Source organism: Scyliorhinus torazame, chromosome 5 (genome assembly GCF_047496885.1).
Source record: "Scyliorhinus torazame isolate Kashiwa2021f chromosome 5, sScyTor2.1, whole genome shotgun sequence".
In the NCBI taxonomy this organism is placed as follows: Eukaryota; Metazoa; Chordata; class Chondrichthyes; order Carcharhiniformes; family Scyliorhinidae; genus Scyliorhinus; species Scyliorhinus torazame.
In genome coordinates, this window is record NC_092711.1 from 255,069,190 (window position 1) to 255,086,240 (window position 17,051).

The 17,051-nt window shown below is 46.7% G+C and overlaps 1 protein-coding gene across 3 annotated transcripts in view; it reads right to left on the reverse strand.

Moving 5' to 3' along the window:
• Positions 1–17,051, reverse strand: part of xpnpep2 (X-prolyl aminopeptidase (aminopeptidase P) 2, membrane-bound) — a 160,632-nt gene that overhangs the window by 83,920 nt on the left and 59,661 nt on the right. For all 3 annotated transcript variants that reach the window (XM_072505383.1, XM_072505381.1, XM_072505382.1), the window contains 2 exons: positions 10,012–10,122; positions 4,902–4,965 (listed from right to left, as the gene is read on the reverse strand). In XM_072505383.1, the coding sequence (XP_072361484.1) occupies positions 4,902–4,965; positions 10,012–10,122 (175 nt within the window). The remainder of the gene's footprint in view (positions 1–4,901; positions 4,966–10,011; positions 10,123–17,051) is intronic.

The window sequence follows — 17,051 nt, forward strand, 5'->3', positions numbered from 1 at the left end:
GACTTTAACCTGGTGTTGTAAAACTTCTTACTATAGGAACATAAGTAACAGGAGCAGGAGTAGAAATTACTCAATATGTCCATTTTACATGGGGGACCCCTTATTTTGAAATGTGCACCCTCGGTGAGTCCCCCACAAAGGTAATCATCGTCCCAGCATGAAATGAATGAATGAAAATCGCTTATCGTCACAAGTAGGCTTCAATGAAGTTACTGTGAAAAGCCCCTAGTCGCCACATTCCGGCGCCTGTTCGGGGAGGTTGGTACGGGAATTGAACCGTGCTGCTGGCCTGCCTTGGTCTGCTTTAAAAGCCAGCTATTTAGCCCAGTGTGCTAAACCATCTACACCAGCCCCTGTCAAGCCCACTGAGACGTAAGAACTTTCCAGCCCCCCCGCCTCCTCCCTCCACACACATACTCGTTGCGCACACGGCATGCTGTTGGCCACTGTCAGGATATTCCGTCCTCACCGAAGTCTACAGGATTTTGCATGGCTCGCATGCCCCGTTGCAGGGAATCAACTTTGGCAGGATTGGATGATTCTACCGGCGGCAGTAGGCTGTGCAATCCCACCTAGAAACCTATGTTTCAAATGATAATTTTTCATTCTTCTAAAATTCAATGAGTATAGGCCCAATCTGCAGAACCTTTCCACATAAGACAAATGCCTCATCTCAGGAATCTGTCTAGGGAACTTTCTCTGAAATGCTTCCAATGCAAGTATGTCCCTCCTTACCTAAGTTAACCAAAACTGTACACAGTACTATGGGTGTGGTCTCAAAAATGCCCTGGAACAATTGTAACGAGACTTTCTACATTTATATGCCATTCCTCTTCTCTTTGTCTTCCTAATTACTCTCTGGACCTGCATAGTGACCATGGGCGGGATTCTCTGAAAATGGGGCGATGTCCCCCCACGCCGGCGGGAAAACCGGCGTCAACAACCCCCGAAAGTGAGGAATTCTCCAATTTCTCGGGGGCTAGGTTGACGCCGGAATGGTTCCCGCAGCACCAGCCGGCGCCGAAGGGCCGACGTGAGTTCGGACATGCATGGAGCGGCCGGCGTGATCTCGCGTAAGCGCAGACCGGCCAGCGTATTTCCGCGCATGCGCAGGGGTTGCCTTCTCCGCGCCAGCCCCCGGGCAATATGGCGGAACCCTACAGGGGCCCGGTGCGGAGGAAAGAAGGCCCCCCACGGAACCAGCCCGCCCGCAGATCGGTAGGCCCTGATCATGGACCAGGCCACCGTGCGTCCCCCCGGGGTCGGAACCCCCCCCCCGTGCTCCCCCCAGGACCGCCCCCACACACTTACCTGCCAGGTCCCGCCGTGTGGGACCTGAGTAACGCACGCCGGCGGGACTGGGCAAATCTTTACAGCCATTCGGCCCATCGTGGCCCGGAGATTCGCCGGGGTGGCCCCCGACCAGTAGAAGCTTTTACTGTCTGTTCTTAGATTTTTTGCAAGTTTCCTCTCACTAAACAATTTTATTCTCTTTTTGCGCCAGTCCTCCTTTGCTACTTTCTCAAACTTTCCCAATCTTCTGGCCGAACATTAACCTTTGGAGCGTTGTACACCTTTTCTTTCAATTTGATACCACACTTAACTTCCTTACTTAGTCACATAATACCGCATTCCTCTGAGTCTTTCTTCCCCAATGGAATGCATCTTTGTTGAGAGTTATGAAATATCTCCTTAAATTTCTACTGCTGCTTCTCTACTGCCTTACTTTTAAATCTATTTTCCCAGTTCACTTTTACCCAACTCCAACTCTGTATTTGTTCCCTTCAAATTGTCTTTATTTAATTTAAGATACTAGTTGTGGACCCATTTTACCCACTCTCCTCCTCTCTTTTTTCCTCCAAACAGGAAACTTCCCACGAGAAGACCGATTGATACCAGATAGGATTTTCAAAAAATGGTAACGTAAAATAATTGAGAACCTGTATACTAGACAAATAAATTAAAATATAAAATGGTCCAACACTAGCTTCAAAAACATTTTCATTTACATTGGTTTAATCATTAAATAAGGTTCCATCTATTCTCCAGTTCCTAGCAACCCTGGACACTGAGTTGCCAGGGAAGTAATTAAGACTGAGTATCCCTTAGGCAGGAATGACAGGAAATTGTGTTCAGGAAATCTCCAAGCACATTTCAGTGTCTAACTAAAGTGCCCTAATGTTTCCGAAGGAAGCTTTCTGTGTCTGCTCCAGTGACCAAGAGAATGGCCACTCCTGTCCCTTTTTCCAGTGCGTTAACCCCAGAAGCAGGGGAACAGGAAGTGGGCTTGGAATCACTCTCATTCCTTTTGCCCATGATCCTTAATTGAAATATTTGTCGGCTGCTGATGGCTGAGAAGAAACCAGTTTTCACCAGCTCTGATCCCGAGTGTGTTGCGTCCTTTGAACTCCAGGAACAACATTCAATATCATTACGACGTACTGGGTAATGAAAAGGCTACATTTTTACAGCTGAGGAAAGGATGTTGAAAGACTGATTAATGTGCTTCCAGTTTAACAGTAAACTATTATGCCCTAAACATTTAAATAATTGCAATGGCTGCAGGATCTCAAAATGAGGTTCAGCATACCATCAAAGAGAGGAGCTGGTAGTCCTGGCTAAAGAGACAAAACCCCTCAAATAATAAACTTTATTATCATCACAAGTAGGCTTAAATTAACACTGCAATGAAGTTACTTTGAAAATCCCCTAGTCGCCACATTCCGGCGCCTGTTTGGGTACACTGAGGGAGAGTTCAGAATGTCACCTAACCATGTCTTTCGGGGCTTGTGGGTGTGATATTATGCAGAATTTCTAGTATATAAAAGGTTAATGTACTATCGTAATTAGATGGAGCTACATGCAGAATTATATAAAGCACTGACTCTCAGACTTCTGGGAGACAGCTGGAGAGAGTGAAGAGGGGAGGTCTAGAGAGTGCAGAGTACAGTTATAGATAGACTGTAGAGACTAGTGTTAGTAGAGTGTAGATTGTGGATTACTAGGTTATTGCTTGCTATAGGAGTAAGTGGTCGAGCTTTAATAAGTAGTGTAATAAATGTTAGCTCTGTTATTGAACTTAGCTTCAGTGGTCTTTGTGAACACTACGACATCCACCCTGATAATAAGAAACACAAAGAACACCACCAATGGGAGGAAACAGGAGCACCCGGAAGAAGCCCAGGCAGACACGGGGAGAACATGCAGACTTCACACAGAAAGTGACCCAAGTCGGGAATCGAACCTGGGGCTCTACCGCTGTGAAGCAACAGCGCTGTGCTACCGTGCACAAGTGTCTTTACAAATACTTTTCACTACAACAGAACTGGGAACATTTGCCCAAATGTGAAGAAAATGATACAAGGAAATTGAAATAAATATACCCCTTTTGAGAGCTGATACAACGGGCGGGATTCTCTAATCCCACGGCAGAGTGTTCGCGCCTTCGTAAACGCCGTGGAGCTTTATGATGGCGTGAACGGGCCAACCCCACAACAAATTCTGGCCCTTACAGGGTGCCAGCACGGCACTGGAGCAGTTAACGGCACTCCAGCTGCTGATCCCGACGCAAACTGGGCACCGCGGGATCCGCGCATGCGCAGTGTCTTCCTTCAACGCCCCGGCCCCGACGCAACATAGCGCAGGACTACAGGGGACGGCGCATAGGAAAGGAGGCCCCCAGCCAGAGAGGCCGGCCCACCGATCTGTGGGGCCCAATCGTGGGCCAGGCCACATCAGAGGCCCCCCCGGGGTCGGACCCCCCCCGCCCACAGGCCGCCCCCGAGCCTTCCACGCCGTGGTTCCGCCGGCTGAGAGCAGGTGTGGACGGCGGCGGCGGGACTCAGCGTTTTCACGACGGGCGCTCGGCCCATCCAAGGCCAAGAATCGGCGGGGGGCCGCGTAGAGCAGCCCGTGACAGGCGTCATGCCAAACACGCCGATTCTCCGCTCTGTGGAGTGGCGTGGTGCGATTCACGCCGGTCGTGGGGATTCTCCGGCCCGACCCCGGGAAGTGAGAATCCCGTCCAAGATCCATTCTGTTTTTTCCATTCTAGCTATGTCTAACATTGTTACTGTCTAAAATGGCTCTACTGGTTTCTGGATGAAAATTGTGCTGTTTTTGTGCCTTTGTCAAATGAGTGGTGAGGTTTGAATGAAAGTTTACATGTTAGTTTAGGCACAACAGTAACCTATGAATTATAATTAGTCAAATGGTGTATCTTTTTGAAAGGGCAAATCTTTAGGTCATGCCTGATTATAATAGAATGATTTTCTATTATCTATTGTATTCTAAACTCTTCCTATTGTCTACAATTTGATGCTGAAACTTTGATGAACTGCCATCAATTTTATATGTTTCTATGTTTACCCGGTAGCACATAATCCTTAGTTCTTCAAGGCACAGGGGGCTGGATTCTCCGGTCCGCCAGCCACATTTTCTGGCGAAACATTCCCCTGCTGGCCGCAGGATTCCCCGTTACCGCAGCTGGCCAATGGGTTTTAACATTGTGACCACGCCGTTGGGACACCTGGCCAGGTGTGGGTGCGCTGCTGCGGGATCCCGCTGAGGGTTTTTGCAGACTTGTTTACAAAGTTGAATTTTGTATTGGACATGATTAAAGACGCCCAAATTGTAGTACCGCCCATGCCTTTTCAATGTTGAAACCACACAATAGTCACAGTCATTTGTGATTACTGAATTCAAACAATTTTATATCCTAAAGCATGACAATGAGACCACAGCCTCCTCCATGCATTCTACTTTGAATTTGGCATTGTACTTGGTTAGAAGATGGCATGCATTTTGATCAGCATGTCCACAAGGAAAAAGATGAAAGCGACCCTTCCCTGAATGTCTGAGCATGCAGAATAATTTCTTTCTTTCTTTCTTGTCTGTGTTACCTGCAGATCCAGTGAACCCAGTTATCCAAGCTCTTCTTGCATCTCTTGGGGCGATGTACTCAGTCTAGAAAAACAATCATTAAAATAATCTCAAACTTCAGTCACCAGGAATCTCCTGAAGGAAACTTTCTAATCGGCTGCCACTACAGTGAACATTAACACACATGTGGCTTTCCACCAAAGTTTCAGAGACCAATCAGGAGGACAACCCAAGGAAACCTCTGGTGAATAGCTTCAGGAAAACAGTATTCTACTAAAGAAAATACCATGTTATTGTAAGTTGGAGACCACATTAGTTTGTTTTATTATAGAAATCAATATACTAAAAAGTGGGACCTCAAAGTTAGTAATCTCAAGATTGCTACCAGTGCCACATGCTAGTCAGAGTAGGGATGTCAGGAATGTCAGGATAGATAAGATGACTACGTGGCTTGAGAGATGGTGCAAGAGGGAGGGATTCAAATTCCTGGGATATTGTAACAGGTTCTGGGGGAGGTGGGACCAGCACAAATCGGACAGCCTGAACCCGGGCACGACTGAAACCAATGTCCAAGGGAGAGTGTTTGCTGGTGCTGTCGGGGAGGTTTAAACTAATGTGGCAGGGGGATGGGAACCAAGGCTAATTTTGATGGTATTAGATAGGAACTTTCAAAAGTTGATTGGGGGAGTCTGTTGGCAGGGAAAGGGATGGATGGTAAGTGGGAGGCTTTCAAAAGTGTGTTAACCAGGGTTCAGGGTAAGCACATTCCTTTTAGAGTGAGGGGCAAGGCTGGTAGAAGTAGGGAACCCTGGATGACTCGGGATATTGAGGCCCTGGTCAAAAAATAGAAGGAGGCATATGACATGTATAGGCAGCTGGGATCAAGTGGGATTGAAGGGTATAGAGGTTGTCGGAGTAGAGTTGAGAGAAATCAGGAGGGCAAAAAGGGAACATGAGATTGCTTTGGCAGATAAGGCAAAGGAGAACCCAAGAGCTTCTACAAATACATAAAGAGCAAAAGCGTAATGAGGGAGAGAGTAGGGCCCCTTTAGGATCTACAAGGTCATCTATGTGTGGACCCACAAGAGATGAGTGAGATCCTAAATGAATATTTCTCATCGGTATTTACTGTTGAGAAGGCATGGATATTAAGGAACTTGGGGAAATAAATAGTGATGTTTTGAGGAGTGTAAATATTATAGAGAAGGAGGTTCTGGAAGTCATAAAGCGCATCAAGGTAGATAAATCCCCGGGACCTGATGAAACGCATCCCAGGACGTTGCGGGAGGCTAAGGAGGAAATTGTGGCTCCCGTAGCGGAGATATTTGAATCATCGACATCCACAGGTGAGGTGCCTGAAGATTGGAGTGTAGCAAATGTTGTGCCTTTGATTAAGAAGGGCCACAGGGAAAAGCATGGGAACTGTAGACCGGTGAGCCTATTGTCTCTGGTGGGTAAGTTGTGAGAAGGTATTCTGAGAAACAGGACCTACAGCCATTTAGAGACTCAAGGACTGATTAGGGACAGTCTCACGAATTTCATTGAGTTTTGTGAAGGGGTAACCAAGAAGGTAGATGAGGATAGTGCAGTTGACGTTGTCTACATGGACTTTAGCAAAGCCTTTGACAAGGTACCTCATGGTAGCTTGTTGTATCAGGTTAAATCTCATGGTATCCCGGGTGAGGTAGCCAATTGGATACAAAATTGGCTTGACAACAGAAGACAAAGAAAGGGTGGTTGTAGAGGGTTGTTTTTAAACTGGAGGCCTGTGACCAGTGGTGTGCCTCAGGGGTCAGTGCTGGGTCCACTGTTATTTGTTATTTATATTAATGATTTGGATGAGAATTTAGGAGGCATGGTTAGTAAGTTCACAGATGACACCAAGATTGGTGGCATAGTGGATAATGAAGAAGGTTATCTAGGATTATAATGGAATCTTGATTAATTGGGACAGTGCGCCGATTAATGGCAAATAGAGTTTAATTTAGATAAATGTGAGGTGATGTATTTTGGTAGATGGAATCAAGGCAGGTCCTACTCAGTTAATGGTAGGGTGTTGGGGAAAATTAGAGTACAAAAAAGTCTAGGAGTACAGGTTCATAGCTCCTTGAAAGTGGAGTCACAGGTGGACAGGGTGGTGAAGAAGGCATTCAGCATGTTTGGTTTCATTGGTCAGAACACTGAATACAGGAGGTGGGACGTCTTGCTGAAGTTGTACAAGACGTTAGTAAGGCCACACTTGGAATACCATGTACAGTTCTGGTCACCCTGTTATAGAAAGGATATTATTAAACTAAAAAGAGTGCAAAAAAGATTTACTAAGCTGCTACCGGGACTTGATGGTTTGTGTTATATGAAGAGGCTGGAGAGACTAGGACTTTTCCCCCTGAAGCATAGGAGGCTTCGGGGTGATCTTATAGAGGTCTATTAAATAATGAGGGGCATAGATAAGTTAGATAGTCACCGGGCGGGATTCTCCGGTCTCCGAGGCCGAAATCGTGTTTGGTAATCGGCCGGAGAATCCCTGTTTGTGCAAAAATCGGGGACAGCGCCGCTTTTGCGATGCGCCGCCCCCTCCAAGATGGCATACTTGCAGAGTACGCCGCACGCTATATGGACGGCCTCAGGACGTCATCTGAGGCTCTCCCCCGATACTTCGCCCCCAATGGGCCGCGTTCCTGATGGCGTGGGCCACTCATTTTTTTGTTTTAAATTTAGAGTACCCAATTCATTTTTTCCAATTAAGGGGCAATTTAGCGTGACCAATCCACTTACCTTGCACATCTTTGGGTTTTGGGGGCGAAACCCACGCAGAGCCGGGATCGAACCTGGGACCGTGGCGCCATTAGACAGCAGTGCTAACCACTGCGCCACCGTGCTGCCCTGGCATGGATCACTCATGCTATTTATTTTCGTGAACTCGGCGTGGCGGCTCTGGACTGAGTCCAGCACCGCCACAGTCGGGGGGGGGGGGGGGCGTTCCGCGGGCAGGGGGGGCTTTGGCAGGGGCTGAGGGCACTGGTGGCGCTGGTCTGGGGGTGGCGGGCCTGGCCAAAAGAGGGCACTATTTGGCAGGCCGTGTCTGCGCGTGGCCGGCGCCATGTTGCAGGGCACGGCCGCCGCAGGCCGCTGCCGTGCACATTCGCGACCAAGGACCTGGCAATTATCTGGCCGTATTTGCAGCTAAAGCTGGGGGCTTTACGCTCCGTGGCTGCTAGCCCCCCCAGACAGAGGATCGGTGCAGCTTTTGCTCCGTTTTTCCGGGCATAAAATGCCACTGTTCCCACGCCGGGTCAGCACTTAGTCTTCAAATCAGAGAATCCAGCCCAACATCTTTTCCCAAAGGTAGAGGAGTCTACAACTGGAGGGCATAGGTTTAAGGTGAGAGGTGAGAGATACAAAAGGGTCCAGAGGGGCAATGTTTTCACACAGAGGGTGGTTAGTGCCTAGAACGAGTTGCCAGAGGCAGTAGTAGAAGCGGGTACAATTTTGTCTTTTAAAAAGCATTTGAACTGGGAGGGAGTTATTGTTTGTAAGGGAGAAAAATTGTGTTAAAAAACTTTAATAAATATATTTTTTAAAAAAGCATTTGAACAGTTAAATGGGAAAGCTGGGTACAGAGGGATATGGGCCAAATACGGCAATTGGGACTAGCTTAGTGGTAAAAACTGGGAGGCATGGACAAATTGGGCCAAAGGGCCTGTTTCACGCCTCTATGACTCTATTCGTAATTATAATTATTAAACCATAAAATATTGACAAGCAAGAGCAGAATAGGACTCTAGTGGATGATGCAGTATTAAGTCGTCAAAGTTAGTTGCTCTACCATTGCTGAAAATGGGGCTGTTTAGCACAGGGCTAAATCGCTGGCTTTGAAAGCAGACCAAGGCAGGCCAGCAGCACGGTTCAATTCCTGTACCAGCCTCCCCGAACAGGCGGCGGAATGTGGCAACTAGGGGCTTTTCACAGTAACTTCATTTGAAGCCTACTCGTGACATTAAGCGATTTTCATTTTCAAAATGTAACACGGCTCCTTGTAGTACAAAGCAGATCAGCAGTCCTTTCTCTTCAGTAGTGCGATGATTAGAAATGTGTCAACATTAGAAACAATGCAACAGCCGACTGCTGTCTCTCAATATTGTATCAGACATGGTGGCACATTCTCTCTCAGCACCAGATGAGCATCAGCTTTAACACACATTACAACAGGTCACTAATAACTTGATTCAGCAGCAGCAGTCCTGCATCCGCTTGGCAGCGGCATAATGTCACTGACATCTATCCTCAACGATGCATTTGTAAAAAGTATCAGCAGCAGCACTCCGCTATCAGACAAGAACCATTGTTGGAAAAAAAATAGACCAGTGGTGCTTTATTTACATGTAGGATAGCAGTTCACCCCGACTCTGAGTTATTTTAACAGATGAACCAGCAGTACTGATGCATTATCCGGAAATACTCCACAATTTGATTTGAACAAAAGCTCAGGCACATTTAAGAAGGAGAATCTAATTTCCAATGATAGGGTTCACTCAGTTTGTTGTGGGATAAATGTCGATCAGGATACCTGGGATAGCCTCTCTGCTCTTCAGAGTGGGGTCATGAGATCTTTTCATACACCTGAGAGAGCAGATGAGGCCTCCGTTTAATGTCTCCTCTGCATATCAGTACCTCCAACAATGCAGAACTCCCTCAGTGTTGCACTGGAGTGTCTGCCGAAATAAGTCTCATGACTGGAATTTTGAACATCCAACCCTGTGACTCCAAGGCAGGAATGCGTCCAACTGAGCCATGGCTGACATTCCTTTGTACCAGGATGGGCAGAATTCTATGAGTATCAATAAACATTGTATTGCCATTTTTCTTATATTTTTATGATGTTAGGAATGAGTGATCCGTATATTTCTAAGTAATGTCTGAAGTGAATTGCTGGGGAAAAGTGTTTGGATTTTTAACATGTTCGCACTCTTTTTAATTTGACTGGTAGGTATTAGTCCCTGCTCAGCAACTGAAAGTCAGGTACCAACGTGACATAGGAGATACGCTTGTTGAGGGAACTGTAGCTCCAGAGGGATAGAAAGTGCAATCAGTCACATATAAATAAATAATTTAAAGAGTTTGCATACTCACCAAGTGGGGGTCGGTGGCGGGAATCACATAGACACTGATGTTTTGTGAAACCATCAGTGCTCGGAGCTCACTCAGCCGTAATGAAGTGTCAGTTATGGTGGGAGGCAGATACTGAATATAAAATAACACATATAATAGTCTAGTGGCTTTCATTATTAAATAACAGTCATGAATAGAATTTGTACTGTCTCACCAAATTCAAATTATGGGCTATGAACAATGAAACAGATTTAACACTAAATATAAATTTTGAATTGACCGCTTTCTGCTTTTATCTCTTCTTGAATCTAAAACTGTTCTGTTAATATGACTGCCCTTCCATCTTAATTGTTTCTCAGCAGTCCCACGGTCCTCTTGTGTGGTGTTGTCCAAAAGGATTTTGATGCTCACCAGAATTGTAGGGATCTGGTCACCCCATTCATCACAGGGATACAAAATACATGCAAAGGATGGGGGGGGGGGGGGGGGGGGGGGGTGCGATTTAATCGCACTTGACCCCGGTGACCCGATGAGGCCGTTGAATCTCGCAAGAGGCCTCGCATGAGATTTGTGATGCTCAAAACGCCTCAGGAGACTTAATGAGACCTCGCGAGACGCGGCAATCTGGATCTCGTGCTCGCTGGGCCATTAGGCTCATTTAAATATGTCTGTGGAGCATGCACCCAGTGCCAGGGATTCAACAGCCTCGCCTGGGAGACTTCGCCAGGGTGCCGTTTATCACAGGTCCACACAAACGTGGACCTGGCGTAATGGCACTTGGGGGAACTCGTGAGTACAGGAAGTGAGGTAAGTGCGACCTTGGCGGGGGGGGTTGTTCCTCGCCGAGGCCAAACAAAATGTCAAACAGCACAGTGTTTCGCGATGCTGCAGGCACGGAGAAACATCCCGTTAAACATCCAAAATGGGACTCTGTTTTTATCTCCTTAAATCACGTCCGAGGTATAAGCAGACCTAAAGTGTATCAAGGGACAGAACTAAAAGTGAGTAATAGTAGGTTGCACTGTCACTCTATAGCAGCTCTATTGCAGAAAACTTTTAGTCATGGCAACTAACCATTACACAACACCCAGGCAAATATTTCAGCATATTTCACTTCCTTCAATGGGATCCTCAATGCTACATTCTTTGTGCCTGGAGTACGGCTACAGTTTTTAAAAAATGGTTCAGGATTGTTTTCCCTGCAATATTTTCGACTTGTTTTTTTAGGAGTCCAAGGATTGTGTCATACAGATCTGGAACTGCATCCTAATTTGAAAGGACTGTTACAGAATCCTAGGTGTCTATCCGATTAAAATCTCTCCTAATGAAGAGCATCAATTTGCAGGGTAAGCACATTCCCTTTAGAGTGAAGGGCAAGGCTGGTAGAAGTAGGGAACCCTGGATGACTCGAGATATTGAGACTCTGGTCAAAAAGAAGAAGGAGGCATATGACGTACATAAGCAACTGGGATCAAGTAGATCCCTTGAAGAGTATAGAGATTGTCGAAATAGAGTTAAGAGGGAAATCAGGAGGGCAAAAAGGGGACATGAAATTGCTTTGGCAAATAATGCAAGGGAGAATCCAAAGAGATTCTACAGATACATAAAGGGGAAAAGAGTAACTCGGGACAGAGTAGGGCCTCTTAAGGATCAACAAGGGCATCTATGTGCAGAGCCACAAGAGTTGGGTGAGATCCTGAATGAATATTTCTCATCGGTATTCACGGTGGAGAAAGGCATGGATGTTAGGAAACTAAGGGAAATAAATAGTGATGTCTTGAGAAGTGTGCATATTACAGAGGAGGAGGTGCTGGAAGTCTTAAAGCGCATCAAGGTAGATAAATCCCCGGGACCTGATGAAATGTATCCCAGGATGTTGTGGGAGGCTAGGGAGGAAATTGCGGGTCCCCTAACCGAGATATTTGAATCATCGGCAGCCACAGGTGAGGTGCCTGAAGATTGGAGAGTGGCGAATGTTGTGCCCTTGTTTAAGAAGGGCAGCAGGGAAAAGCCTGGGAACTACAGACCGGTGAGCCTAACGTCTGTAGTAGGTAAGTTGCTAGAAGGTATTCTGAGAGACAGGATCTACAAGCATTTAGAGAGGCAAGGACTGATTCGGGGCAGTCAGCATGGCTTTGTGCGTGGAAAATCATGTCTCACAAATTTGATTGAGTTTTTTGAGGGAGTGACCAAGAAGGTAGATGAGGGTAGTGCAGTAGACGTTGTCTACATGGACTTTAGCAAAGCCTTTGACAAGGTACCGCATGGTAGGTTGTTGCAGAAGGTTAAAGCTCACGGGATCCAGGGTGAGGTTGCCAATTGGACTCAAAATTGGCTGGACGACAGAAGGCAGAGGGTGGTTGTAGAGGGTTGTTTTTCAAACTGGAGGCCTGTGACCAGTGGTGTGCCTCAGGGATCGGTGCTGGGTCCACTGTTATTTGTGATTTATATTAATGATTTGGATGAGAATTTAGGAGGCATGGTTAGTAAGTTTGCAGATGACACCAAGATTGGTGGCACAGTGGATAGTGAAGAAGGTTATCTAGGATTGCAACGGGATCTTGATCAATTAGGCCAGTGGGCCGACGAATGGCAGATGGAGTTTAATTTAGATAAATGTGAGGTGATGCATTTTGGCAGATCGAATCAGGCCAGGACCTACTCAGTTAATGGTATGGCGTTGGGGAGAGTTATAGAACAAAGAGATCTAGGAGTACAGGTTCATAGCTCCTTGAAGGTGGAGTCGCAGGTGGACAGGGTGGTGAAGAAGGCATTCGGCATGCTTGGTTTCATTGGTCAGAACATTGAATATAGGAGTTGGGACGTCTTGTTGAAGTTGTACAAGACATTGGTACGGCCACACTTGGAATACTGTGTGCAGTTCTGGTCACCCTATTATAGAAAGGATATTATTAAACTAGAAAGAGTGCAGAAAAGATTTACTAGGATGTTGCCGGGACTTGATGGTTTGAGTTATAAGGAGAGGCTGGATAGACTGGGACTTTTTTCCCTGGAGCGTAGGAGGCTTAGGGGTGATCTTATAGAGGTCTATAAAATAATGAGGGGCATAGATAAGGTAGATAGTCAACATCTTTTCCCAAAGGTAGGGGAGTCTAAAACTAGAGGGCATAGGTTTAAGGTGAGAGGGGAGAGATTCAGAAGGGCCCAGAGGGGCAATTTCTTCACTCAGAGGGTAGTGAGTGTCTGGAATGGGCTGCCAGAGGTAGTAGTAGAAGCGGGTACAATTGTGTCTTTCAAAAAGCATTTAGATGGTTACATGGGTAAGATGGGTATAGAGGGTTATGGGCCAAGTGCGGGCAACTGGGACTAGCTTAATGGTAAAAAACTGGGCGGCATGGACTGGTTGGGCCGAAGGGCCTGTTTCCATGCTGTAAACTTCTATGATTCTATGATTCTAATTTGCCATATGTCTGCAGCAGTTTCACCACATGTGGTGAGTGGCGAGAGTAGGTGATAACACTGCTCTAGTGGTATGTGAAGCATCAGGTGGATGCAAATCTGTAGAAGTGTGACAGATAGGGTTGGGAAAGAACTGAAGTCCTTGTGTCCTTTCCCTTCCCTAGAGTAGTGTGTTTTTAGAAAAGGAAGATGCACGTTTGTCTCTTCGCCCTTCTAAGTGTGTACTTAATCTGAATATAAGCAACAAACGGGCTGGTTTAGCACAGTGGGCTAAACAGCTGGCTTGCAATGCAGAACAAGGCCAGCAGCGCGGGTCCAATTCCCGTACCAGCCTCCCCGAACAGGCGCCGGAATGTGGCGACTAGGGGCTTTTCACAGTAACTTAATTGAAGCCTACTTGTGACAATAAGTAATATTATTGCATACAAAATGATCAGGGGGTTGGATAGGGTGGACAGTGAGAGCCTTCTCCCGCGGATGGAAATGGCTGGCACGAGGGGACATAACTTTAAACTGAGGGGTAATAGATATAGGACAGAGGTCAGAGGTAGGTTCTTTACGCAAAGAGTAGTGAGGCCGTGGAATGCCCTACCTGCTACAGTAGTGAACTCGCCAACATTGAGGGCATTTAAAAGTTTATTGGATAAACATATGGATGATAATGGCATAGTGTAGGTTAGATGGCTTTTGTTTCGGTGCAACATCGTGGGCCGAAGGGCCTGTACTGCGCTGTATTGTTCTATGTTCTATATAAACATTCATGGGTTTAAATAAAGAGGACTATTTATTCATGCATTTACTCTGAGAGTCTAAACGCTACATCATCATCATTCATGCACCCAAATACTCCAAAAATACAGTTCAAGGGACTAGTGCATTTTTAAAAGTTGCAAAAAAATAAGATAGTTCATAATTCATGTGTTTGGCTCATTGTGGAAAAACAATCGTTCCAGGCGTGGTAAAGAAGCATTTTATGTTGTTCTCTAATTCTGAATAACGACTGTGGACTTCCAGTTAACACAAACACTTTATTCAAAGGGTTTGTTCTGCTTCCAGAGCTCAACTGGATGTAAAACAGTCAAGAGGTATCACCAGTGAAACTAAGGTAAACTGCCTATGCTAAGCTATCCCTGTGTGCTGATGCTCACTAGCTCTGTGCTTCTAAAAGAGATCACTACATCCCCCCTTTTGACTTGAAAGTTTTCTAGACTGGCCTCAAGAAAACTGTACATAACAAGAGGTGAGAATAAGCTGCACACTGCGAAAATGATAAAGTAATACTGAAACGGTTAACAGTGTTATGAGTCCATCGTGAGAAAATGTTCATATTTGTCTTGTGGGTGAAGTGTTGTTACAAATCTAACCGGTCGGGTGCCTTATGGCTTCTGCTGGAGCGTCTTAACGGTGGTGGTGGGGATGATGGTTTGATGTCTTCAAGAGTACTGTCTGGCGTTGTCTGGCTAGGAACGTCCTGTGGACTAATGGACTTGGTCAAGTCTAGTGTGGGAAACACTGGCGTTGTAGGCCGAAGCATTAATAGATCCCAGCGGTTACGGTGAAAGAGTACTCCCGCCAACAACTTGACAATGTAGGACCGCGGTGCCTCCTGCCTGATCACCGTGGCTGGCTCAGACCATCTGCCTTCTGGGTCCCTGATCCTGACGATGTCGCCCATGTTCAGTGGCTTGAATGGGATCACATGTTGATCGTAGTATTGTTTTGGTTTGGACAGTAGTACCCGCATTTTGTCGAGTACCAGAACGTTATCGGGGTCTCGGAATTGAATCGCCGGGAGGGTTGTCCGGATGTCCCTGCCGAAGAGCATCTGCACTGGCGACAGTCCTGAGCTCAATGGGGTTGCTCGGTGGGCCAACAGCGCTAGGTTGATGTCTGAGTGTGAATTTGTTGCCTTGCTAATAAGTCATTTAACAATGTGGACACCCTTTTTCACTTTCCCATTTGACTGTGGGTAGCGCGGACTGGATGTTACATGCCGAAAGCTGTAGTGGCCTGAGAACTCTTTCCATTCCCAGCTCGTGAAGCAGGGACCATTATCTGACATCACCACACGCGGGATTGCATGTCGCGCGAATGTCTCCTGGCACGCCTTGATGACAGATGACGACGTGAGATCATGGAGTTTCAGTACCACCGGATAGTTTGAGTAATAATCCATGATCAAGACGTAATCACGCCCTGTGGCATGAAATAGGTCAATGCCCACTTTTGTCCACGGCGCCATTGTGAGTTCGTGTTGTGCAGTGGTTCTTTAAACTGTGCTGGTTCATGTCTTTGACAGGTGTCACATGTCATGACCATGTCCGTTATGTCTTGATTCATGCCGGGCCAGTACACAGCCTGTCGTGCTCGCCTTTTGCATTCCTCAATTCCTAGGTGGCCTTCATGAATCTTCCGTAGCATCTCGGCGGGGAGTGTGGCCGGAATCACAATCTGCGCATTGCGTAGCAGCAGGTCGTCAACTTCAATCAGTTCTGACTTGACATTCTGAAATTGTGGACGTTGTCCCCTCGTCCAACCATGCTGGAGTAGGCGTAGCACCCTCCGTAAGGTACCAATCCCATCCTGGCTGGCGTCAGTGGAGATCTTGGTGGGTCTAGTTGTGTCAAAGAAAGCAAGGGTCGGTGCCCTCGTTAGTTGCTGTTTGAGATCCACCCATTCATTTTGGTGACGTTGTGTCCACTCAAATGCAGTGGTCTTTCGTAGGAGATTGCGTAAAGCTGCCGTCCGTGCGGACAGGTTTGGGATGAACTTGCCGAGGAAGTTGACGAAGCCCAGAAATCGTAGCACCGCCTTCTTGTCGTGTGGCGTCTTCATGGTCCATATTGCAGCGATTTCCGCCTCATCAGTGCTGACACCCTGAGATGATATGGTGTCACCCAAAAAGGTTACAGACTCCTTCGCAAATGTGCATTTTGCATGGTTCAGTTTCAAACCGTATTTACGAATCCTCTGAAACACCTTCTTCAGACGACAGAGGTGTTCTTCTTCAGTGGTGGACCATACGATGATGTCATCCACATAGACTCTGACACCCTCGGTGGCCTCGGTCATTTGCTCCATTCTCCTGTGGAAGATCTCTGACGCAGAGATAATGCCAAAGGGCATGCGATTGAAGCAGAAACGTTCAAATGGCGTGTTGAACGTACATAGTAATCTGCTCGAGTCATCGAGCTGTATCTGCCAAAATCCCTGCGAGGCGTCGAGTTTGGTGAAGATTAAACGTTTGCCATCTCAGATGTGATCTCTTCACGCTTGGGGATGGGGTAGTGTTCCCGGCGAATATTCTGGTTCAGGTCCTTCGGGTCTATGCATTAGCGAAGATCGCCAGAAGGTTTCTTAACACAGTCAATGGAGCTAACCCAGTCAGTCGGCTGTGTGACTCGCGATATTACGCCTTGTGACTGTAGTCTGGTGAGTTCCGCTTTCAACTTCTCCCGCAGTGGAGCTGGAACCCTCCTGGGCGGTTGAATGACGGGTTTGGCGTCGGTCTTCAGCATGATTTTGTATTGGCTGGGTAGGGTGCCCATGCCTTTCAATACGCTGGGGTATTCTTGTAGCATGCTGTTGATTTTAGCTTCTAGGCCTGATGGATCCTGGATGTGCATGTAAATGCGTTGCAC